This window comes from Gambusia affinis, linkage group LG20, assembly GCF_019740435.1.
Source record: "Gambusia affinis linkage group LG20, SWU_Gaff_1.0, whole genome shotgun sequence".
Lineage (NCBI taxonomy): Eukaryota > Metazoa > Chordata > Actinopteri > Cyprinodontiformes > Poeciliidae > Gambusia > Gambusia affinis.
This window is the reverse complement of record NC_057887.1, coordinates 17992098-18017189: the sequence shown is the minus strand read 5'-3', so window position 1 is coordinate 18017189 and position 25092 is coordinate 17992098. Positions and strand designations below refer to the sequence as shown.

The following is a 25092-nucleotide window of genomic DNA, read 5'->3' as shown; positions in this document are numbered from 1 at the left end:
TAAACTTACTTCAGCCACGTAGAGGACCCCATACTGGATGAGTCGGGTCACTGCATCGTTCAAAACCTGGTAAATAGTCTGGCAGGGCTGCAGGACGGGGAAGAGAGTTGTTGTTGTAAAAATAAAAACAAGACAAATCCCCTGTAGCAGGACTCATACACTTTTCTCACAATAATTCAAGAACTTAGTCAAACTTTTCCAACAGAAATGAGATGAAAACAATACCGAAAATAAAGTAAAGAAGACAGTTTCAAATAGTGAATTACCGCTTTTATTATTCAGATCTTCTGATAGCGTTCTACATTCTCCAAAAGGGACAGGATTAACTAAAATAAAATAACATTTTATGCTTGAAATGTCTCTTACACTGAAAGTTTCAAACATGTTTTTGTTAAGTTTTCTTGATTTTAGCAAATAGAAATAACTTAGGTAATTCTAACTGACCTAAAACAAAAACAAAAATTTGATGTGATTTAACTTCAGACAGTGAGAGAAAAAAAATGTGTACGTGACTTATTATCTTTAAATATCTGGATTCAACTTTAAATAATGCTTTTCAAACGTAGGCTTTTAATTACGTTTATTTCAAAACTGTGCAGCTTGAATGTTAAGAACTTTTTATATAAATCAAACACTTTCCACACCCTGGAAACACCTAATTGCACCAGTACAAACTCTGCAGTAGGAGAAATAACGCATAACATAAAATTGTAACAGCAAGGTTTCCCCAAGAAAACTTGTTAAGCCTGGTGGTTGGGCACTGGGCAGTCATTCATCCAGCAGCCCGTCGTGTTTTCAGTTAAAAAAATGCTTAAAGTTGACAGGAAATTTGAAAATATCCCTTGATAATTTTGAGTTACTCAAAGATTGGGAGATTAGTACCTGAACAGCAACTATAAAGTCTAATAAAAAGAAAACTTAAATAAATAAGCAATGTTAAACCTGGTGGGGGAGCAAGTAAAGCCTGGTGGCCCGCCAGGCTTATAATTCACTGTGGGGAAACCCTGCTTGCAGCTTTAACTGCATAAAATGTGGATCTACAAGGTGTCTAAATATAAATAAATTCAAACATGTGCCACATTTTCTATGTATATATAAATCCATTTTATTTTACATGTCATGTAGCATCCGAGTAAAATAAATTACACTGAGGGAAACTCTGAGCAATCACATCTTTTTTAAATTGGAAAGTGCAAAATTTCCAATAATGCGATCCATGTGCTGGACTTACTGGTGCCACTGCCACCTCGTTGGTCAGGAAGTGGGAGAGACCTGCCGCCTTGTGGATGAGACGCTCCTGACTGAGCAGAAGGTTGCTGCAATCCTTGGGTCGGTGAGGAGACTCCGTGATGAGATCTCGCTGCAGGGACAGGATGCTGCAGGCTGGAAACAAAACAAGCATTTAGAAATCCTTCAAATATGTAGAAGCTGCGGCCGAGCGACGCAAGCAGAAACGGATGGGTCATCGTACCGATGATGGCGTCCGGAATGAAGACGTGGAAAAGGCCGTTGCTGTAAAAGTTGAGCTCGAAGAGCGCGGGTACGGTCTGACAGGCTGCCACGGTGAACTCTCCGTTGCGGTTGGCGCTGCCGGTCACGTTGATGCATTTTTCCAGGAGGTGGAGCGCACGCATGACCACATCCTCAGACTCCCCTGAAAAACCCAGGTCAAAGTCCCGAGACAGGATCTCCTCCTTCATGGTGAAGAAGTCCTTTACCAGTTTGGGTAAAACAACCCCCTAAAAAGAATAAATAAAACATTTTAAAAGACCTTTCTGTGATCAGATATTATGCAGTTACACCAGAGAAGCTGCAGAGGGCAGGCATGTGCCACAAATGTGCAAAAGATTGAAGGCAGAACACTTTTTAGAAAACAACCGGTACTTCTTTCTTTGTTTCTCCTTTTTTGAGTGTATGTTTGTATGGGTTGAGGGAAAGAGATTTACATATATTTAGTACTGAGGTCCTTTTTATTTTATGTGTTTATTTTATGATGTATCTGTTTCTGTCTGCTAACGCAGCATGTTTTCTCTGACTTGATCCACTTTATGTATTTCGTGTAGGTGTATATATGTGGGTATAATTGGGCTTGTTCTAGCACAAGTATGTTTGTATTTAAAGGTACGCTGTTAACTGTATAACTATTGCATTGTCTTTACACTGTAACTCATGTTAAAGCATAAATAAATAAATTAAAAATAAAAAATAAAAAGTTTTCACACCCCTGCAACTTTGTAGTATTTTCTCATAAGGCAACTATACACCTAAATGTATTTTATTGGCTTGTTATTTGGGATGATTATTTGAAGCTACAAAAAGGGTTAAGCCACCAATTAATCAGCCGGCTGATTTATTTGTGCAGATTTCCTTAATTTTGAGAAATCTGTGATCGGCTGATACTTGATTGTAAAGCCGATCTTATCTACCTCTGCCGACCACTGTCCTCTTCTGCTCTGCCTTTAGAGAGGTTTGACTGATATGATCATGTCTGCATGTCTGCAGTTAACAATATTCACTCCACTGTTGCCAACTCAGCGACTTTCTTGCCATATTTAGCAACATTTCAGACAAAAAACAATTGGTATTGGCCAAAATCGGAACGGGCAGATCAGGGTTTTTTTTAAAGATCGGTGATCAACGATCAACAAAAAAAAAAAAGTTGCAATCGGTGCAGCCCTAATTGGAATGGCTCAGTCAAAGTCTGGATCTACTCTTTTGTAAACCTGACAAAGCCTCAGCTGCTCTGCAAAGAAGAATGCGATAAATTTCACTCTCTTGATCTAAATCAGGTGGAGATGTACGATGAAGGACTTGCAGCAAAGTCAGAGCTCTAAGATTCTTATTGACAAAAACAAATTTAAGATTCTCTTCCTGCGACAGACTGGCGACCTGTCCAGGGTGAACCCCGCCTCTCGCCCGGAACGTTAGCTGGGGATTGGAACCAGCAACCCTCCCAACCCCAGTAGGGACAAAGGATGTATAGAAAATGAATGGATGGATGGATGATTCTCTTCCCATTTCAGAAAAATGAAACTGAATACAGTAAATTAAAAAAAATTTAAGAGAAATGAAAACAACAAGTTTTGTTGGAAAATAGCTGGTTCCAGTAATTATTGGGATAAATGATAATGTTATTTTGAGACTGTCTTCAAGTAACGTATTGGTAGTAGCATAATAATGGAAGTTTGCGCTCCCAAAGACTTCACACTGAAACTGGAAGATATTTTAAATATTCAAAATAAAACACAACCAAAAAACTAAAAAGGAGGCAAAAACCACACACAACCGAAACCATAAATAAAATGGATTATGAAATCTCTGTAAACAAAATATTCCTCGACAGAATGGAAATAATCAAGCTCAGTTTAATATTCAATCAATTGATTATTGCAACAGGGTTATGAATACTTTTGAAAAGGACACTACAGGACATGATACGTGCCAGGAAAAAGGAAGAAATGATAAACAAACACAGAGAGAGGGAAGAAACTCACCTGTCTGTGTCGGTACAGAAGCAGACAGGCCACAATGTGAGTTGACATAATCGCTGATGATTTATTAGCAGCTGTAAGAGGAAAATGAGCAGCAAACATGAGAAAATATAACACACAATCACATTTTTTAGTTTAATTATCAAAACGTCATCATGCAGTGCAAAAACATCAAATCTTACCAAGTATTTTAGTTTCTAGTGCAAATATCTTAGTAAACTTGAATTAAGACAAAACCCATTTAAAAGTAACTTATCAGCAAGATATAATAGCTTGTTTTAAGTAAATAATCCCTTAATATTTGTGAAAAATGTCTTGTTCTATTGGCAGATTATTTCATTTATGGTGAATTTGTCTCGTTTTAAGTAAATGTATCACCACCAATATTAAGGAATTATTTACTTAAAATAACCTTCTATATGTAAGTATAGATACTTATAAGTTAGTTTTGACTTAATGCAAGTGTAAGAAGATATTTTCACTAGAAACTAGACTAAAAATACTTGGTAAGATTTGATGTTTGTGCGGTAGAAGCAAAACCAAATAGGAAAATATCAAGGAAAATACATTTTCAGCTGCTTTATTTCTATTTAATTCAATTTAATTAACTTGTCCTCATCAATTACTCAGAATGCTTCTCAGTGTGGGGAAACCCTGCAGAGACAGTTTCTGACGGAAGCACCCCATTGAGAAATGAAAAAACCTCTGGCAGATGGAGATTCACAGCCGGAGATAACCTGCCTCAACTGGTTTGGAGAGGACAACATAAAACAACCTGACAGGTTAAATATTTACTTCAACTATCCAGAATGTTAAGATCATCAAAAAGTTTGTGTTCCCCTGAAAACACATTAGGAAGATAATATGTGCACCACCAAAGCACATAACTCTAGGTTACTAGAGTTCATCTCCGGCGTAACGAACACAAAAAAAAAAAATGGCACTGCATTCTTCCAGCTTCTCTCCTCCCTCTCTTCCTATTGGCTAGAAACAACATGCCATCCAGCTGACTGCTCTGCAATTGGCTGAACAATAAATTACAAAAAAAAGGAGCTTTAGCGTGCGTCTGAATGAGAAGAGGAGAGCCAGTCTCTGCAGTGTTACCCCAGGGCACAGCACCCTGAGTGATGTGATCCTGATGGGCTGATGCTGCGCCACGCAGTGCTGGATTTCAATTAGGATGAAAGATTGTGTTTCATTGGTGGACAAGGTGCAGCTTTAACGAAGGATGAAAATGAGACCTGTGCACTCTGAACACTGAAACTGAATAAAATAGGACCAAACAATGTGCTCCAATGTTTTCAATAAATGCTATAAGTGACTATGCTAAAGGCTGCAGTAGATTAAGTGGAGTTTGTGAATTTCTTACTGAAGAGGACGTGCTTGGCCAGGTGGTTGATGACATGTCGTCTAAAGAGTTCGTCTGGGACTTCTCTGTCCATCACTTCCTCTTCCTGCCCTTCAAACTGACCACCAGCCCTGGAACAACAAGCAACAGTCCAAGACATTAGGAAATCACTGCACTGCAGAAGCACAAAATCTTACCAAGTTTTTCTGGTAAGTTTTTCTTAACACACTTGAAATAAGACAAAACTAACTTTCAGGTAACTTTAGAGCCAGATATAGACAGTTGTTTTAAGTAAATATTTTCTGAAAATGTGATGGAAAAAGCACTTGTTCCACTGGCAGATTATTTAACTTATAACAACACATTTTCCTCATGTCAGAAGTACATTTTTTAAAAGAAATATTAAGGAATTATTTACTTAGAAGCCGCTTTTAAGTTATTTGGTCTTATTTTAAGAGTAATAAGATATTTGCACTAAAACTAAACCAAAATTACTTGGTGAGATTTTTTGTTTTTGCAGTGTAATTTATTCATACACGGAAACATATTTATTCCAGTAGGGTTTCCCTCAGTGTATTATAAGCCTGGCGGGCCACCAGGCTTTATTTGTGCTCCCATCAGGCTTAGCGTTGCTTATTTATTGAAGTCTTTTTAAAATGTTTACATTTTTTAAGGCTTTCTATTTAGTGTTCAGGTGTTGACACACAATTATCAAGTGATATTTTCAAATTTGAAAATATCACTGTCAACTTTAAACATTTTTAACTAAAAATAATGACAGGCTGTTGGATGAATGGCTGCCCTGGCATCCAACCACCAGGGTTAGCAAGTTTCCTGGGGGAAACCTTATAGCCTACATACATTTAATATATTGAAACCAGATATTTAAGTATAATAATAATAAGACACAAACACTTTTTTTTCCTCGCTGTCTGACGTTAAATCAGACCAAATTTCTCTTGTTTTAGGTCAGAATTACCTAAGTTACTTATATTTGATAAAAAATAAAGAAAACTTAGCAAAAGCATTTCTTAGAGACTTCTTGTAACTTTTAGGACATTTCAAGCATGAAATTTTGTTGCATTTTAGTTTATCTTGTCCCTCTTGTTGAACGTAGTACGCTATCACAAGATATTATTAATAGTAATAAACTGTATGATAAAATAGTGAGTTAGTTCATTTGTGTTGTTTTTTCTAAAGTGTGGTGTTGTAAAAGTTTGACTTTTTAAAATGTTTGCAGTTTTTGAAGAACAATTTTCTTTGCAAAGACTTCAAAATTAATTTGATTTGTTGTTTTGTTAATTTATTTTGGATATTTAAAATGTCTCCCAGCTCCAGTGTTAAATGTTCATTAGAATTTAAAGTTTACTGGGCGTTCTGTGGTGGCGTAGGGGATAGCGCGGCCCATGTTTGGAGGCCTTCAGTCCTCGACGCGGCCGTCGCAGGTTCAATTCCCGGATCCGACGACATTTGCCGCATGTCTTTCCCTCTCTCCATCCCCCTTTTCTGTCAGCCTACTGTCATATAAGGCAGTGGTCCCCAACCACCGGGCCGCGGACCGGTACCGGTCCGTGGACCAATTGGTACCGGGCCGCGCAAGACCTAATGAAATATGTCCGTTCTATGTATTGAGTCTGGAGGAGCTTTTATTTTGAAAAGTCGTACACCGGATGCCGAGGGTTGAGTCTTGCGCCAGCTCACAGCGCGCGCACCCCCCCCCCCCGTTCGACGATCCTCACAACGCGCATGCAAACCCCCCCCCTTCGACAAACCCCGTTCGACAATCGCGCATGCACCCCCCCGTCCCCCCCACCCCCCCGGTCCCCCCCACCCCCCCGGTCCGCGGAAAATTACGAAGGCTTTGGCCGGTCCGCTGTAATAAAAAGGTTGGGGACCACTGATATAAGGGACACTAGAGCCCACAAAAAGACCCCGTGGTGGGGGAAAAAAAATAAATAAAAATTTAAAGTTTACTGATCTTTGAGAATGTTTTCTTGTGTTACCATTACATCACTTAAAATGGTCTCCAAACAACAATATTATCGTTTATCGCAATAACTTCTGGAACAATTTATCGTCCAGCAGAATTTGCTATCGTGACAGGCCTAGTTGGGCATAAATTAATGAAATTACTGAGGAATCCTGATCAGAGTTTATGTCTGAAATTGAACTTTACATTCAATTCAACTCCATAAAAGGTGACAGATTATGCTCTTTGTTTCACCTTCATATGTTTAAGCTGCAATCTGTCCTAGAAAATACATTTCAGATCTGAAGTTGATGCTTTACAAACATTTTTTTTACCACAACATTTAAACACTGAACCTGTGTTTCACATTTCTTTGCTTCATTTATATCCAAGCTTTTTGTGTGTGTCAACATGTCCCAACAAGCCTCACTGCTCGGTGAATAAAACAAACCTTTTGGTATGCGACTACTAACTTCCCCTTTTCTTAAAGTGATGTAACCTCTGAAAAAACAAACCGAGTTGGAGATTTTAGACATGCTAAGAGAGGCTGCAGCCGTCATAAGGAACATTCGGTACGGCCATCTCTGTTTTACTAAGATGAACTGGAGTGACCTCTCCCAGTGGAAAGTCGAGGGCTCAGATCTCAGATGTCAAATGACAGACGCCGCTGTGAAGCAGCAGGAGGGAGAAATTAGCTTTGGACATAAAGGCTGTCGCATCTCGGGCGAAGGAACATCTGGTTTCTGCATTAACGGCAGACAGATAAAAACACTGTGGATGAGGAAAAGTGCATTACTGTGCAGAAATGATGTATGGCATCAAGGCTTTTTCCAGGGACACTGGTGGGGGAACATGACGGCTCCTCTGGGTGTCCAGGTATTCCTAAATATAACAACAGAGACACACAAGGCTTTAGGACTTTTAATTAATGACTGACGCACTGAATCAAGATCTTAAAATACTTCATTGAAATGCTTAACAGTAAACGTTGTTTACTTCAAGTGTGAAGAGTTTCTGCTTTGCCTCATGAGACCAGTACGCTTTTAGAGAAACACAGCTCCAGTTAAAGTTTCTGCAGAGTTTCAGAAAACTCTACCTTTATATTTGTGATTGTAGGACAGATTTCTTTTTTTCTAGCATGCATCCCAACCTACTGATCAATGGAAAAATAATAAAAAGTGGGTCCTCATCCAGCCTTTTTAAATGTTTTATTTATTTTTTATTTTTTTACAATTTTTTAGCTATTGCTCTGACTGAAAATACTGGGGAAGTTAGATAAGCATCTATTTTTTTTTAAAGGGATGTGTACTTGTCTTTCCCTTTTTGAAGACAGGGCATGTGTTTCACATCATATATATGCTCCAGAAAAACTCACATACAGTTAAAAAATCCTATTATTTTTTGCCAATTTTTAAAAAATAAATAGTGAATTATAAAAAAAATGCTTCAAAGTCTTTTCTTTTATGTGAAATATTCAGGGGAATATTATGACTTACTATTAGTAATAATACCAGAATAAGGTCAAAATATTAGGATATGAAGTAATAGTTTTATGAGAAATAAAAGGAAGAAAGTTGCGCATCTTTCAAGTTTTTAACCCTCTGGAGTCCATGGACGCGTATACGAGTCTTTTTTACATGTCTGCTTTGCATCGACGTAGCAGCAAGACTCCACCTCCCCCATTCTCACTTTCAACTTGTGCTTAAAGTGTACATTTTAAGCTACACACCAGTTTTTAAATTGTGTTAATAGGCCAAGTAAAAACGGAGTTATGCTAAAATAAGTAAACCATATTTTTCCGAATGTCAGAAATGTTAAAAACGGGCTTTTCTAGGAACGTGACAGGAAATGAGCTTCAAGCATAAAAAGCAACGCAACATTAGATTCCTTTGTTATTGGAAATCGCACATCTTCAACAAATAATTATGGGCTGTATCTTGTTGCTAAGAAACGGAGTAAAGTTGCTCAAGTTACGGTGAAAGAGAAGCGGAGTAGCGGCGGAAACGGAGTAGCGGCATAGGCAGTGAGATCGCAAAATTGATGCAAAGATATCGGGGCGATCGGTGGCATCCCTAACTAATTTCTTTTTAGCTTAGTGGTTTCTGTTCTGTATATAAAGGATTATGTGAAGAATGAACGCGCAGCAGGCAGTGGCGCTCTGTTTTGTGCCGGAAGACGAAGAGGGGAAACCCGAAGCCGCAATCTGAGCGCAGTGAGGATTGACATGATGACGATGGCAGATCGATCGTTCTTATTAGCAACTGACAGAGTATCAGAGACTGAGAGTATGATGAGATTCTGGCAGTCTGAGAGGCAGATGCTCAGAGATCCAAGCAGGGGAATGGCGGCATTCCCCTGCTGCACTATAAGTTATGCGGCACTGCGCAGCTGCAAGGAGTCGATCACTACGGGGTGATGCAGAGCCGCTCCCCCAGCAGCTAGTAGTAAACAGCTTACACCCACGGCTATCCCCGGGAGCCAAGGTTTTTCCTATATTCCAAAAGACCTTTTTTTACCTTGTTCCCCCAAACAATTATAATTTTTTTGTCATCTTGTTTTGACTTATGATGTTTTTTCAAAAATTGCATACAAACGAATGAAGAATTGCCTTTATTTTCATGCTAATAATGTTGTAAAACTGTGTTGTTTGCAATATTTTTACATCAGTTTAAGAAATTTACAGTATATATTGTAATTCTAAATTATAAAAAACATTTTTTGTGAATATTTGACATTTTCACAGTGACATTTTTTTTATTTTTTCAAATCGGATTTTGTTTTTCTGTGACTCAAGGTCCAAAATGCAGCCACAGTATGTCCAAAAGTAAAAAACTATGTGTAAATTCATAAAGTTCAGCTTGTCCTGAAAAAAATTATACCACATGAGGCAATATTATATATATTATTATGGTTTCTTTTAGGGTAAAATCAAAATTGGTCAAAAATGACCTTATGTACCTGGACCCCAGAGGGTTAAGGTATTGATTTTACAAATAAGGAAATTGTTATCAGTAGCAGAACTTTGAAACAACTGTGCAAACAAATGTCTATTAAAGAAGCTTTCTTCTTCAAAAGAAATATTTTTTATTGTGATAATGTGACTTTCTCCTTGCAATATTGTGTCCTTACTCTGCTAATACTTTGACTTTACTCTCATAATATTACGACCTTATTCTGGTACCCAGTAACATTACGAGGAATTTCTTTCACCACCGAGCAAAAATACTTAAATTAAAATGAGGATTTTTACTAAATCTTTCAGTGTGATAACACGTTGTTGCACTAAAATAGATAATTTGAAGTATTTTGGACACATTTTCAACAACAGTAGCAGCTCCATCGGTGCAGATTCACCTTTAGAGAGAAGGGCTGGTTGAAATCAACTCGAACACAACCGTAGTTTTTCCTTAGCATCCGAAACACTCCACATGCTATTCCCCACCAACTCTCATTCTGCTTAGGTTTACCCTGAGGAACACAAAAAACAAATAAAAAGATTAAGTAATTAAAATCTGGATTGGGTAATCATAGATTAGAAATTTTAAAAAAAGACAGACAAACAACAATCCAAAAGACGGGTTAAGGAATACATTTAGCAAGAAACCGTATTTTTCTCTTTAAAAAATATAGATATGTATTTGTTCTGTAAAATCTATTAATTAATTGATTATCTGAAAAACAATCAACAGATTAACTCTACATTGCTAAAAGGAATGAGCTTTTCACATTTTGATGTTAGAAGTGTTTATTTTTTCTGCAGATGAATCCTTTGCTACAGATGATCATATCTACAGTAAGGGAAAGTTATGTTTTTGTATTTTGGGCAATAAAACCACTATTTTTCTTTTTAAGAAGCAATTTAAACATTTGCATCTTTTAATCACACATATACATAAATGTAGAGCTCTGGAAAAAATTAATAGACCAATTAAAATGATCTGTTTCTCTGATTTCACTCTTTATAGATATATAGTTGAGTAAAATGAACATTGTTATTTTATTCTATGAACTACTGAAATTCCACACAAAAATGTACTATTTATTTGCAGAAAATAACCAAAAAGAAGCACAGCTTTCAGACCTCAAATAACGCAAAGAAAACAAGTTCATATTCATTAAAAACAACAATACTAATATTTTAACTCAGCAAGAGTTCAGAAATCAATATTTGGTGGAATAACCATCAGGTTTTCAATGGGGTTCTTTTTTTTTTTTTTTTCCAGAGCTAAATAAATGTTTGTTGCCAAAGCAAGGAACACAGGCATCGTCCAAGAGCTTACCAGCTGCTCGCTGTTATAGTTGCCTTCAATAATGCGGTCATACGAGATGCCAACTGGCACGACCAGCACGTCTCCGATTTCCCCTGTGAGCAGCGTGTCGACCACGATGGACAGCATGCCCGCACGGGGCGGAAACGGCTTACCGCTGCGGGACCGCGTACCCTCCAGGAAGACCTCCAAAAACTGCTGCTGCTTCAATAACTCCTCTGTGTACTGCAGGAGGGTTGAAACAAATAGTGCATATGTGAGAGCAGTGGGCCAAAGGTCGACGACAAAAAGCAGCGTCCACCATTAAACACTTGAGGTGAAAACGTTTACCATTGAATAACAGAAATTAATCCAGAGATAATGAGTGTAAACAAAGCGATGTTCGCACTGCAGCCTGATTTTTTCCCCTTAATGCGACCTGTAGCTGATCTTTTCATGACCGTCTGAACAACACAGGTGGAATTTTGTTTCGAATGCGACCCAGGCCACTTGGATATCCGACACTTAAGAGATTCAAATGTGACCTGAATCTGAACAGCCAGGTCGCATTCATACCACCGGAACGTCATTTATACTCGACAAACGTCACTATTTTGCGTCCTCCTACGCTTACGCTTAAGTGGGAAGAAAAACAACAAACTACTAGGATAAGGATTAAGTTGTTAATATACTGGCTCCGGTCGGACAATAACTTCAAAATTGTAAACTATGCTCCACCGTTAGCATCGATGTTTACTTCCGCAAACTTCTTTTTTACTGAGGACCCTCTCTGTGTGCCGTCATTGCTCCCTCTACTGTGCGTGCAGGACACTTTCAGGCCGTTTCCAGTTCACACTGGAGATTACATACAGGCCGCTTATATTTGGAAGTGTGAACAATCACAGTAAAAAAAAAAAAATTGATTGGACAAAAATTGGATTTGGGTCACTTGGAGCTGCAGCGTGAAAGCAACTTTAGTTTGTAAGAAAAATAATCCCTGAATGCAACCTTTAAACCCAGGCATGTTCAGGTCGCAGCCACACAGCGTAACCATATCCCTCTAGGTTTAGCACTCACACAGCTGTCTCTTAAGAAGAGAATTTGTTTCCTGAAATATAACATAGATAAGGTCACAGAGTTCAAACTGCAAAGAGAAAGAACATCCAGGCTCTACGGGAGCCATTTGGGTCTTCACTGCTTCTGCATTTCTCCCTGTGAAATCTGATATTCTGCTTGACAACATTTCAAATGTTGTGGAAAACCTGTATTATATTGTGAGTTCAACAAAAAAAACAAAAACTGGTGCTCGTCATTTTGAGCAGCTGCTTATGCGTCTTGCAGATAACTCTTACCTAACAGACGGCGTGTACAGTCAGCTCGGCTGCACTCTTCAGACTTTTCAGTTTTAAAACTTTGTTAGCTAAATATCAGCAGTTAAACAAAAACATCAAAATAATTTACAAAGTAGTGCAAAAGTATTCAGACCTGTTGAAGTAAATCACATTTTGCTACGTTCCTAAATTCTGTGTTTTCTATTGTGATTTAAAGTGAGAACAATACAAAGTAGCACATAGCTATGAAGTTGAAGTTGATTTTAAAAGCTTTTACTTTGTAAAATTGCTCAGACTGAGTCAGGTTGGATAGAAAGCACCAGTTTTCAAGCAGATTTGAGCCTGGACTTTGACTAGGCCACTCCACTACAGTATATGAATATGTTTTTATGAAAACAATTCCAACGCAGCAAATCTTGTACCCTCTAGCATTGCAAAATTACTTGGGTTTAGTTCAAAACAATCGTCTCATCAGTTCTGATGAGCCTTCCTGAGATAAACATTCCCACAGCATGATGCTCCTACCACCATGTGCCAAAATGGAAATGGTGTGAACCCAATGGTGTGAGTTATTTCCTGCCCAAGTACCAAGTATGCATCAACATTCCAGCTCATGAGCCGGAATGTTGATGAGCCGGAATCAGCATTCCGGAGCCGGGAGCATTCTGCATCCAGACCCATGTGACCAGAGAACTTTCTTCCATGTTTGATGCGTCCCACGCATGCCTTGTAGTGAACTGTGAAAAAAAGCTTCTTATTGTTTTCTTAAAACACCAGCTTTCTACTTGCAATTGAAGGCAGCTGCTTGCTCGATTTTATTTTAAGGTGTCAGATTAGGGCTGAAACGATTCCTTGAATGATTCAAGTACCTCTATTATTAAAATTAATCGAGGGAAATTTATCTGCCTGGTAGCTTTGTTCAATTATGTTTGATTATTTAGAGCACCGTGTCGCGGTGACTGATTATGTTGCGCAACACTCTCATTTCCCCTTTGAATTGTTGACAAAAGCTACATGTTAGCAGCAAAACACCCAATTTTCAAGTTCGGTATGGGAAGATTTTAGTGATTCATGATAATGTCCGTGTTCTTATTACATCCTGAAATTGACTGGAGTGATGGCTGGAGTACGGCAGCCTTCCTCCTCTGAGAGCTGCTGCCTAGTGGTGGTGAAGAGCGCGGCGGGTGTATTTATACAGGTAAGCGGATAGACTGAACACGACGGGCGGCTGTGCTTTAGATGCTTAACGTTAGCATAGCTTTACAGGTGAACCGGAAAATTAACTTCATTTCATCCCGGTCTCACAAATGGCTGGCGGAGCTCATCGTGGCGATACATGGCTGGTAGATGTGTTTCTGTGACAAATAAAGGTCTCAGATCCTGTCACTAACATAAACACAAAAACTATAAATGGCTGGACAAAGTGAAAGCTCATCAATTAAATTGACTGACTATGAATACATAAATTAAAACTTAAAGTAGACATTTTTTTTAATAAGAGTATTTGTAAGCCTGGCTGTTTCTTGTTAAACTGAATATAATTTCAGATGTTTATGTAACTTTTCTTCAGGTTAACTTAAAAAGTGAGCTAATATTGTTACAGGTTAATTTTCTAAGCTACAGAAAAGTAATTCTTAGGGATGCTCAAATATGAAAAATAGGACTGACGTTAATATCTGGTAGCAACACAGCTGTTATGTTAGCTTTACCAATATTTTCTACATTTTTTTTAAATCCAATTACTCAATTAAAGAATAATCTATCAATTATTCTCTTACGAATATTAATATTAGTTTACAACAACCCTATGTCAGATTACAGAGACCTAATACACAGGCACACGCCATTCTACATATTTTTACATTTTATTTTATACTTTCTTCTTCGACATCTGAAGTGTTTAGCTGCAATGTGAGAAAATACAAAAAAGCTCACTTTACTTTTGAAAGCTTCTGTCATTTAAAGCTTCTTAAAGCGTTTAGAAAGTATTTATGTACGCTTTTTCTCCTTCACTGTGGAGCTCAAACAGGTTTTCTGAGCAGAAATTTGCAAAGCTCTATTATCTGGCTGAACAAAAAAAGATTCTCCATCAGGATCTGGCTTAAATAGACTCTCTTATTTCCCAGAAAGCTTTTCATCCACACACAGAAACCCAAAACCTTCTACCTGTTTGAAAGGCGCTGAAACATAAAAGCTTTGAAACTTGCATTATATGATGGTTTACAGGTAAAACACGGAGGTCGATTTAACCACCTGAGCTAGCATGGACGTCTGCGGTCACAGAAGCTCGTAAACCAATCAGGAGATCTGAAAACGAAGCCTTAAATTAAAAAGTCAGAAGATGCATAACTCGACCCAGAAGGTTTCACATGCCAGGATCAAATTTACTCAAAATAACATCAGAGGGACATTTTACAATGTTGACTGCAAATTTAGCAGGTTTGAATAACTTCTGATTAGACCTGTCACAATATGCAATAAATCAATTAATCGCATTAGAAATTTAAACAAAATCAATAATTTCCATTTGAATGATTTATTGGATTTCTCTTTCCGCCAAAAACTGGATGACCAAAGTCTTCAGTCTGGGGCTTCGGTTTAAACTAGCCCCTTTTTTTGAGACTTTATTATTCTTTTTCTGTTGTTTTGTTTATTTATTTCAGATATTTAAAATGTATTCCAGTTCCAGTGCTAAATGTTTTATCATTGATCTTTTGAGAATGTGTTCTTGCATTATTATATCATCGTTTATCGCAATAACCTTTGTGCGCAATTTACCATGCCCAAGAATTTGCTAAAGTGACAGGCCTACTTCTGAATAAGAAGAAATTTTGCGCTGAAATAATGAAAGAAAAGTAGAGAAGCAAAAACATCAGCATCTCATTGTATAAAAAGAAAAAAACGACTTACTGTATGTAACAGCGACCTGTACAAAATGTCTCTCTTTCCATCCACTGTCTCCTCCATTCTCCGCCGAATGAAAAATCCACCGAGTTTACGAATCACAGTGCTGAAAAAAAAGAGAAAAGAGATGAATTTTGTTGGTATGTTAGGTCAAACATTATACGAGGCTTTGCAGCTGTTTACCTGAGGATTGGGATGCTGAGATTGTTTCCAGCCGCGATGTGGGGCGCCTTGATGTTATGACAGAACAGAATCAGAGTGATGAGTAGGTAGTCGATGTGGGATTTGTGGACTGGGAGAAAGACCATGGGCAGTTTTCGCTGAAAAGACCAAAAAAAAAAAAAAAGATTGACTAAAGAAAAACTGTATCTATTTGCAGAAAACAATAAATTACAAACAACTACTGCATATGTGGGTCAGAGGGATAATTTTATCAGGCATTTTTTATCTCAGAATTGCTTCTGCAGACTCAGTTTACGCAGTCCTTTTAAAAGTATCGTAGCTTAGGAAATCTGTAGCCAGATTCCAATTAAAAACTTTGATCTCTACATTATCAAGCTCTCTTGCCTTGGAGAAACTCACCTTTATGATTAAGGGTAAATACTATGTGTTCAAAAAGATATGGGAAAAGTTTTTGCTATTCTTGGAAAATTTGAATACTCATAATGAGTATTGACTGAATGTACTCTGGCTAATTTTGCTTATGTTTTTATTCTTATAGTGGCTGTGAGTCTGTTATCTTCATGTTAATACCAAATGTACTCACTTGCTCAAAAATGTATGAAACTAAAACACTGATGTCGGGATGCCTAGAACCAGGGAGGACGATGCCATCACCTCATACCTAGCTTGTGGACTGTGATTAAATCTCTTGGACTAAGTCTCAACATACTCCCCTGAGATAACAAACTTAAATATTTTGTCTCACTGTAATCAACAAATGCTTGTCGCCTTGAATGTTTAATTTGTTAATGTGTTTTCTTTTGGTTTTGTTAGATGTTTGGTGCACTTGTGAGTTACTTGTCTGTATGTCTCTGAAATGTAAAAGACAATTGTGACGGAGGAGCTGTCATGAGTTAGGACATATTTAGAGTCCATGTCAGTTATGCAGGCACGCCCACACATATACACACAATCACTAACTTACTTTTTTGTTGCAGGTTAAACTGAGGCGGCTCATCGTGGGTGCACACGTGGCGTTCCTATTTCAGTTAAACATTCATCCTAAATCCATTATTTTCAGAATCAAACATTTTCCTGGTTTTATTTTCAAGTAGGGTTTTTTTTTTCTAGATGGTGGCTTGCTAGGAGGCAGCCACATGATGACTGCATGATGGCATCAGATTAGTACCAGGTGTTTTGTATCAAATTGAGTATTGTATTTTTGTTTACAAGTTTATTTATTCATTTCTGTTATTGTTGTTATTATTCTTATTATTATTATTATTTTGTATACTTTAAGAGTTTAATTTGAGTTGGAAGTAATTGTTTAGTTCTTGATTGTTTGGAGTGTCTGTGGGCGGAGCCTGTGGCTTTAAAAGCAGGGCTCTGTGCCACAGGCAGGCAGTCTGTGCCTAGACTCACGCTGGAGGTGAGACTGTTGATCTGATGCTGAATAAAATCCTCTAAAAACAATCTCCGACTTGGACTAGTCATTATGCTTGACTAAATCATAAGAGAACCCCGTCACAACAATAAACAGATTTGGGAGAGAAAAAAAAAGTATCATAGCTTAAAATATAAGTATGATGGATGAACAGTGGACAAACAGAAATGAAGGCCCCAACCTTCATAGAGAAAGAAAGTCTGAAACTGTTTTGTGAAAGACTCTGCACATATATAGTTGGATGCAGTACTCTAACTTCCTCTGAAGCCCAATGATGAGGACGAGTAAATATATACATCACTAAGTAAATTAGAAAATAACCTCTGAGGCAGCTTTCTTCACCATCTCCAGCTGTCCTTTGTGAATCTGGATGCTCCAAAAGAAGCCATTGAACAGCCTGAGGAGCACCCACCCTGTCAGCCTGAAAGGATAAAGTAAAGTAAAAATGGAGCAACAAGCCTGTTTTTTATTTATTTTTTAAAACAGAATGATTCTGAAACCTGATGAACGGCGGGGAAATGTTGGCCACCATCTCTTGGAGGACGGCTCTGGCTTTCTGCTTCACTTTACTGACCGGCTGGCTGACCGCAGCCTCCGACTCTACTGCAACCTTCGAAATGGTAGACTCCACCCTGCAGATTACAAACACAGATCACAAAAACATCTAAAATCATCAAACATCTAGTGTCTCTTTGTTCTTTTATACATTTTGCATTCACAGTAGCTGTTACGCTGACTTTCCATGAGCAGCAATCAGTGAAGCAAATATAATTTCTGTCCCTTAACTCTCTAATTTAGGGGTGTCTTTCATTTTGGGCCAAATCCAAAATCTGAACATTTTTAAAGAGACGGTTGCACCAGAATGAATAACTAAAACCAATTAAACTGTTAAAATATCAATAAATTGCCGTTCCTCTACAATTTTGTGATTGTTTTGGTGTTTTCTGCGTTCAAAATGACAGATTTTGTGATGCTAATTTAGAAATGTTTGTAAGGATTTTTTACAATATTTGCAGAAGTGTATGATGTTGGCCGTGGCTTTTTATTTGTGGCCGTATCAGTCATGGACTATAACCTGACACCAGGTAAGGTTAAGCCACCAGTCACTTAAACTCAATGTTTTTGACAAATCTTGAGAAACTTTGCAGTAAAAATCTGGAAAAAAATGTGATTTTGTAGATTTGTGGAAAAGTGGAGGGACTTATTGATTTAATTTGGAGTCTAAAAAACCACATAAAAAGCTACTGCGGTGCAGATTTGGCCTCAAGTTTGACACTTGCGGTTTAAGCCCTAAACGGAGCAGCGACAATCCAGCCAAATTTGCAGTACCGTATTCCCACCACACTTTGCGCCATCTGAAAAATTCCAATGGATTTGCGCTTTCCAGCCAATATCAGGTTATTACGGTAATTTCACCCCCGCCGTAGCAGGGAGTGAAATTAATCAGAGGGGATCTCCTTTAATAGACGGTAAATTGCAAAAATAACTTGCCAAACATTGAATGTTCCAGTTGCTATGGGTAAATGGACAAAATTATTTACTCACAGGACATTTGAAGAACTGCATACAATTAAAATGAGCAAAAACTTCCAGGCAGAGATTGTAAATTTAGAACATAAAGGGTTAAAAAAGGTCACGTCGACCCCCACCTGCTGCTGTTCAGCACTTTGTCGACCACATTCCTGGTGAACATGTCCTTGTGGACGTCTCTCTCCATAACGAACAGCACATAGCTGAGCCTGCGTGCCAACCAGCCCCGCTGTCTGCAGCATCAGACAAAGACAGACCAAAACACAAGGCATCATTCTTTTACCCCTCGTAAAAGTGCTGAAAATACACGCAGGGATATCCTGGTGATTTAACATTAGCAGATACAATCAATAACTGGCACCCAGCTTTGTCAGCAAATACAATAGCGTTAGTCATATTCACTTTCTTCCAGCGTATTATGCGCTCACCCATAGAATACAGGCAAAACAAACATAACCAGCATATTTATTTAAGACTAACAGAGGTCTATGTTGGCCTAGTACGCAGGTGTTAAGCTCATTTTCACTTTGGGACAAATCAAGATCATGAATGCTCTTAAAGGGCCGATTGTGCCAGAATGTATTGATAAAACTTGGTTCACAAGCTGTTAAAATATCAATGAATTATTAAAATTAAATAATATTATTGAACATTTTTTTCAGTTCCTCCCAGATTTTGTGAAACTTTTTGTGTCTTTTTTGCAATAAAATTCAAAGCATTGACAAGTTGAATGTTGGACATTAATTTAACTACCCTGGACTTTTCCTTTAATGTGAGAGCACATTTGTGTCTTGTATGTTGTTGGAAACATTGTTGAAAAAACAATAAAGATAATGTTGGGGGAAAAAAAAATTCAAAGTATTTGTGGTACTAATTAATAAATATTTGCGATATTTGTACCTATATATGACAGTAAATGTGACTTTTTATTACTCGCTGTACAGATCATGGACTATAATCTGACATCAATTAAGGCTGAGACGTCTGTTTAGAACAAGTAAGAAAGTTCTGCAAAAAAAAAAGTGCTGGGATCTGTTGATTTTATGTGAAATTCCACAATAATCCTCAAGAAACTGGGGAGACTGATTGATGTAATTTGGCAGTAAATGAATAAAACGAATCATTTATTTATTTTTTTCTCTTTCTACCAAAAACTGGATGATAAGTCTTAAGTTTGGTACTTTGGTCTCAACTAGCCCTTTTTTTGAAGGAAAAGTTTGTTTAAGACTTCAAAATTCATTTTATTTGTTTTATTTATTTATTTTTAATATCTAAAATGTCTTCCAGTTCCACTGTTAAATGTTCATTCGAATTTAAAGTTTACTGATCTCTTAAAAATGGTCTCAAAACAACAATATTAATGTTTATGGCAATAAAATTTGTTATCGTGACAGGCCTATGCATATTTACACCAAGTGTATGTTTAAGTTGTTTGAGGTTTTAGCTGAACTTTTTAAGTTCTCCTTTCGTAGGCGGTTGCATGTTTGCAGCGTCACTTGACAAACACGTTAAATAATTTATAAATCCACTTTTCCACTGTGTCACAGATCAGGCCATTTGACCTGAAGCCATTCATTATACACACATTGTGTAGGAGCACAGCACCTGCCTGAAATGTACTGATTAGATTATTTATTGCAAAAGCATTTCAAAGACATCCAACGCCAACAGATTAACTTCTTCTACCAGAACCTGAGTTTGTTCTTCCTTTTGAGGGTACTGGGCAGCTAAAAATAAAAATGAGTGTAGCTCTGACTTTGCTAACTAGTAGAAGACAGAGGTTGTCTTCTGTTTACCTCGTGTTGGTCTCGTTGATGTAGATGACGTTACGAAGGCCCAGAGTTGGAATGTTGGGGTGGAACAATTGTTCCTGCAAAGAAGAAATAAGATCTAGCAAATTGTATTCCTTTCAGTCGGATGAATAGATCTCAATTGATTTTGTCACACTGTTAATCTGGTCAAAATGTATAGTCTTGCAAAAGCATTTATACTCTTCAAGTTTTTTTATTTTACAATATGATTACAAACATAAATGTATCTCTATGTATTTTTTTGCATAAAATCCTAAAATATTGTGGTATGTAGTATTATTTTATTGCAGCAGTGTTTTATTACACCTTGGCTCTAATCATTTGACAGCTTTTCGTCCAGGATTGCTCTACATTTAGTTGCATCCTTCTCAAACATTTGCTGAAGAAAAGCATGATGCTGCCAACACCATCTCTCACTGTGCCATCTATAAGTTTGTGGCAAACTACAAACTCTCTACGGCTTTCATTTTGGCACATTTCTATAAAATATATGAACTTCTCCTGATTTTTCTTCTACTTCCCAACTTTATCATATAAAATTTATTTTATGTGCGTAAAACTGACATAATGATGTAACATCATGAACATGAAGGAGTCTTTATGAATGTTTATGACTGCTGTCATAAGGTGTCATTCGGTAAATAATGACACTTCTAATGCGAAGTTACATTAAAAGTTTGTTTAAAGTGTCGATTTTGCATTACTCTGTAAATAATGACACTTTTAATGTGAAGCTGACAAGTTTAATGGACTTTTAATGTAACTTAGTGTCATTATTTACCGAATGACACTTCATGACAGCAGTCAAAAGCATTCATAAAGACTCCTTCATCTTCATGACAGCTGTTATGTTTATGACAGAGTCATGTTATTCTTATGCACACCCCATCAAATAAGGTGTTAATTAAATTAAATTTTATTAAAACACATTGAATGGTTCAAGCACTCCTCATGTCTGACCTACAGTTGCAGGAGGAAGCTCACACATTTCTGTGCAAATATTTAATGTGACACATTGAAAGAAAAGGAAACAGGGAAATGTCAAGGTGAGTCAGTGACACAGCAGTTATTAACGTCAGGATTTTTAATGATTTTATTCCTGAGAAAGGGCAACTGAATACCTATCATTCTCTCTACAATTCACCATTAGAAAAACGAATGTCTTCAAGGGGATCAATTAGAGCAGGGGTGCCAAACTCATTTTCATTTTGGGCCAAATCCAAAATCTGAGCATTTTTAAAGGGACAGTTGCACAAGAATGTATAACTAAAACCAATTAAACTGTTAAAATATCAGTAAATTGCTGTTCCTCCATAATTTTGTGATTGTTTTGGTGTTTTTTGCATTCAAAATGACAGATTTTGTGATGCTAATTTAGAGATGTTTGTAAGGATTTTTTACAATATTTGCAGAAGTGTATGATGTTGAAAGAGGCTTTTTATTAGTGGCCGTATCAGTCATGGACTATAACCTGACACCAGGTAAGGCTAAGCCACCAGTCACTTAAACCCAATGTTTTTGACAAATCTTGAGAAACTTTGCAGTAAAAATCGGAAATAATGTGGGGATTTGTTAAAATTAATTAAAATTTTGCAGATTTGTGAAAAATTGGAAGGTCTTATTGATATGATTTGGAGTCTAAAGGGCCACATAAAAAACTACTGTGTGCCAGATTTGGTCCCCGGGCCTTGAGTTTGACACATGTGAATTAGAGTCCAGAAAAGAAAAACTGCAGCAGGAGAGGGACTTTACTTTACCCTGCTCTGAGGTGTACAGGAGTGACAGCATCGGCCCACAAATGGCCGCTTTCTGTTCAGCAGGCCCTCATTCCACATCCTGGCACCAGAGCGCAGGACTGACGGACTGGTGCTGCGGTCCTTGAAACACAGCCACACAGAAAACTCAGTTAGGATGAAAGCAGAGCACATTAAAACAGACTTCAAAAGGACCACATTTACAACATATGGACTAATTTGTAGCGGTGATTCCATACAGCAGTACAATTAATTTGCACGTTTGACTTACAGGGTCTTCGTTAGGATGTTTCCAGTGGTTGCACCACTGCTCTCCATTGCTTACCGGCAGCAACAAGCCGTCGGACAGCTCCATCTTCGCTGCTGCCTCCTTACAGATCACACGCACCAGATGCTGGCAAGCTGGGGGGATTTTACAAACATCAGCCTTGAGAGTATCCTACCCATTCTGTGAAGAAGAGTCTGCATGTTCCCTCAACTCGGACACAAATTCACCTCCAAATAAAACCTGATTTCATTTCCTACCTAAATGTTTTCACACTTAGGTCTCATTGACTTATTTGTTTTCATGTTGCAAGAATTTGTCTTGAGCATAACATCAATTAAATTATGCGCACACAAAAATCTGAGCCTCTATTCTAAATTTTTTATAAACTAAATTACATAACATGGATGTGCTTTTTAAACGTCCCAATGCCTTGCAAAACTATTTGTACAACTGCAACATTCCCACATTTTGTTAAGTTACAACTAAGTCATAACAAATTCTGCTGGACGATAAATTGTTCCAAACGTTATTGCAATAAACAATAATATTGTTGTTTTGAGACCATTTTTAAGTAATAAAATGGTAATAGCATAATAATACAAAAATACATTCTCAAAGATTAATAAACTTTAAATTCTAATTAACATTTTATACTGGAACTGAAAGACATTTTAAATATACAAAATAAACTAACAAAATAACAAATAAAATGTATTTTGAAGTCTTGGCAAACAAAATCATCCTTCCAAAAAAGGGCTAGTTGAGACCAAAGCACCAAACTGAAGACTTTCATAATCCAATTTTTGGTTGAAAGAGAGAAAAAAAACAGATAAATGATAAATCAAGGCAATGGAAATTATTGAGTTTGTTTTAATTTATCATGTGATTAATTGATTTATTGATTATTGTGACAGGCCTAGTTACAACTGCTTAAAATTCTGTTAATTTTCAAAAGGGTTTTATTCAATAATTTGAGAAATTTGATGAGAAGACTGCGACAGACTGGCGACCTGTCCAGGGTGAACCCCGCCTCTCGCCCAGAACGTCAGCTGGAGATGGGCACCAGCAACCCTCCCGACCCCATTAGGGACAAGGCTGTTAGAAAATGGATGGATGGATGATGAGAATACAAACGGATGATTTACAGGAAAAATGATGCTACTGTTGGATCTCTTCCGGGATACTCTGAGTTCCAGAAAAACGATTCAAACTTTCATTTAAAGGTTTGTCCATACCTGCGATATCCAACAGAGTATGATGCAACAGGAAACCGTTTCACAATAAATGTGGTTTTCATTCTGACTAATCAAAAAACAACTTGCCCCAGCAAGTTAAGAGAGAACACAGGTAGCATGAAGTAAGCAGAGATTCAACAACGGTACAATGGGAACCAGGTCAGTGAGTCACTTTATGAATGAGTGTAAAGCTACTAAATATTGTATAGTGTGTGTGTCAGAGGTGAGATAAACTGCGTCTATTTAAGACTGTCCACCAATGGATTAACAGCACTCTGAGCTGCAGTCCCTTTAAGGCGCAGTGATCCTAGTAAGTAATGCAAATGCAGATAAGGGAAACTGGATTTTCAAACAGCCTAGTGACCGAGAGTAGTCCTGCAGATGGGGTGAGTTTACTGGGCAACAAGCTCAAGAATCTGGAGGGATTAGGTAACAAGTAAAAGCGGGCAGAATGAAGAATGAAGAATTTCAATACAAAAGCAGGCCTGAAATAACCAATCACGACCATGTGAGTCATTAGGAAGGTGGAAAATAAAACTTTAAATCAGCAGAGAAATGATGTACTGTTCATACCTAATTAAAATAGATACATTTTAAAGCGAGAACATGCAGACAGGAGCACATATTGTAAATACCGTGTATGCACACCACTGGGTTAATCCGTCTCACACTGTCTGTAATAACCAGGTCAAACAGAAGAGGTCTTTGTGACAGATGGGCAGTGCAGACAACAATAGCACAAACCAAGCTAGCCTCACCGCACTGTAATTTCGCTTCTCCAGATAGAAAACTCAAGTATGCGCAGAGTTATTTAAACGTAACCTCAGCAGTTTCTTCTGTCACAGTCTGTAGCTCTCTGCAAGGCATGCTGCTGCTGCTGCTGAGCTTCAAGGGGGAAATCCTTAAACAGCTTAATCAGGCAAAGTCTAAACATTACATTAAGTTATCAGTAAGACCAATAAAAATGAGGATCCGTCCATCATAATGACTGGATTGTAAATTCAGAGGCATCATGTAACCGTGTCAATAACGTAGTATGAACCGGCGCTTCAATACATATATTGTGCCTTTGACAATACACGAGCTGCACCGGCTACTATCTCTTCCCCAGCATTGGGATTGTGGATGCTAGCATCAAGGTTAGCTACAACAAAACATGCTAGCGAGAACAAAACCCCCCACGACTTACCTTGGTTATTCTCTTACGCTGAGTCATATTTCAAAAATTAAGCTCGTTGAAAAAACACAAACCGGCATGTCGCTGAGCGTTTTACCAACCGGAGCAGTCGTTCACACGCTTAAATTGTGAGGAACGGACAGCGCAGCGCCGACGGGAAGGGATGTATGACAAGAGGCAAGAGCACACCACTCGGTAGCCGTTTTAGGAGCAGTCATGCACTAGCGCCGACTGCCGCTAGGGGTCAGTGCTGTGCCAGCTAAAAAAAAAAAAGCACTTACAGTAGAAACAGTCGAAAACTGATTTTTACGTACTGTATAAAAATAAAATATAAACCTTTTCTCACTGTCTGACAGTGAGACAGGTAATATTTGGTACCAGACCAAATATTATTTTATTACCAAGCTTGTTTCTATGGTCA

At 37.7% G+C, this 25092-nt stretch overlaps 1 protein-coding gene across 2 annotated transcripts in view; it reads right to left on the bottom strand.

Moving 5' to 3' along the window:
- gpam (glycerol-3-phosphate acyltransferase, mitochondrial) overlaps positions 1–24892 on the bottom strand; it is a 29522-nt gene extending 4630 nt beyond the window's left edge. Inside the window, exons 1-17 of one of the 2 annotated variants that reach the window (XM_044102643.1) lie at positions 24684–24892; positions 22263–22393; positions 21995–22114; positions 20223–20296; positions 18546–18659; positions 17397–17528; positions 17218–17317; positions 15474–15610; positions 15297–15396; positions 11089–11301; positions 10163–10276; positions 7605–7690; positions 4861–4970; positions 3495–3565; positions 1472–1739; positions 1232–1383; positions 10–87 (exon numbers count right to left, since the gene is read on the bottom strand). In XM_044102643.1, coding sequence (XP_043958578.1) covers positions 10–87; positions 1232–1383; positions 1472–1739; positions 3495–3565; positions 4861–4970; positions 7605–7690; positions 10163–10276; positions 11089–11301; positions 15297–15396; positions 15474–15610; positions 17218–17317; positions 17397–17528; positions 18546–18659; positions 20223–20296; positions 21995–22114; positions 22263–22346 — 1953 coding nt within the window. In that variant the 5' untranslated portion in view covers positions 22347–22393; positions 24684–24892. The remainder of the gene's footprint in view (positions 1–9; positions 88–1231; positions 1384–1471; positions 1740–3494; positions 3566–4860; positions 4971–7604; positions 7691–10162; positions 10277–11088; positions 11302–15296; positions 15397–15473; positions 15611–17217; positions 17318–17396; positions 17529–18545; positions 18660–20222; positions 20297–21994; positions 22115–22262; positions 22394–24683) is intronic. The other variant, XM_044102644.1, reaches the window with a different exon arrangement.
- Between the last annotated feature and the right edge of the window lie 200 nt (positions 24893–25092).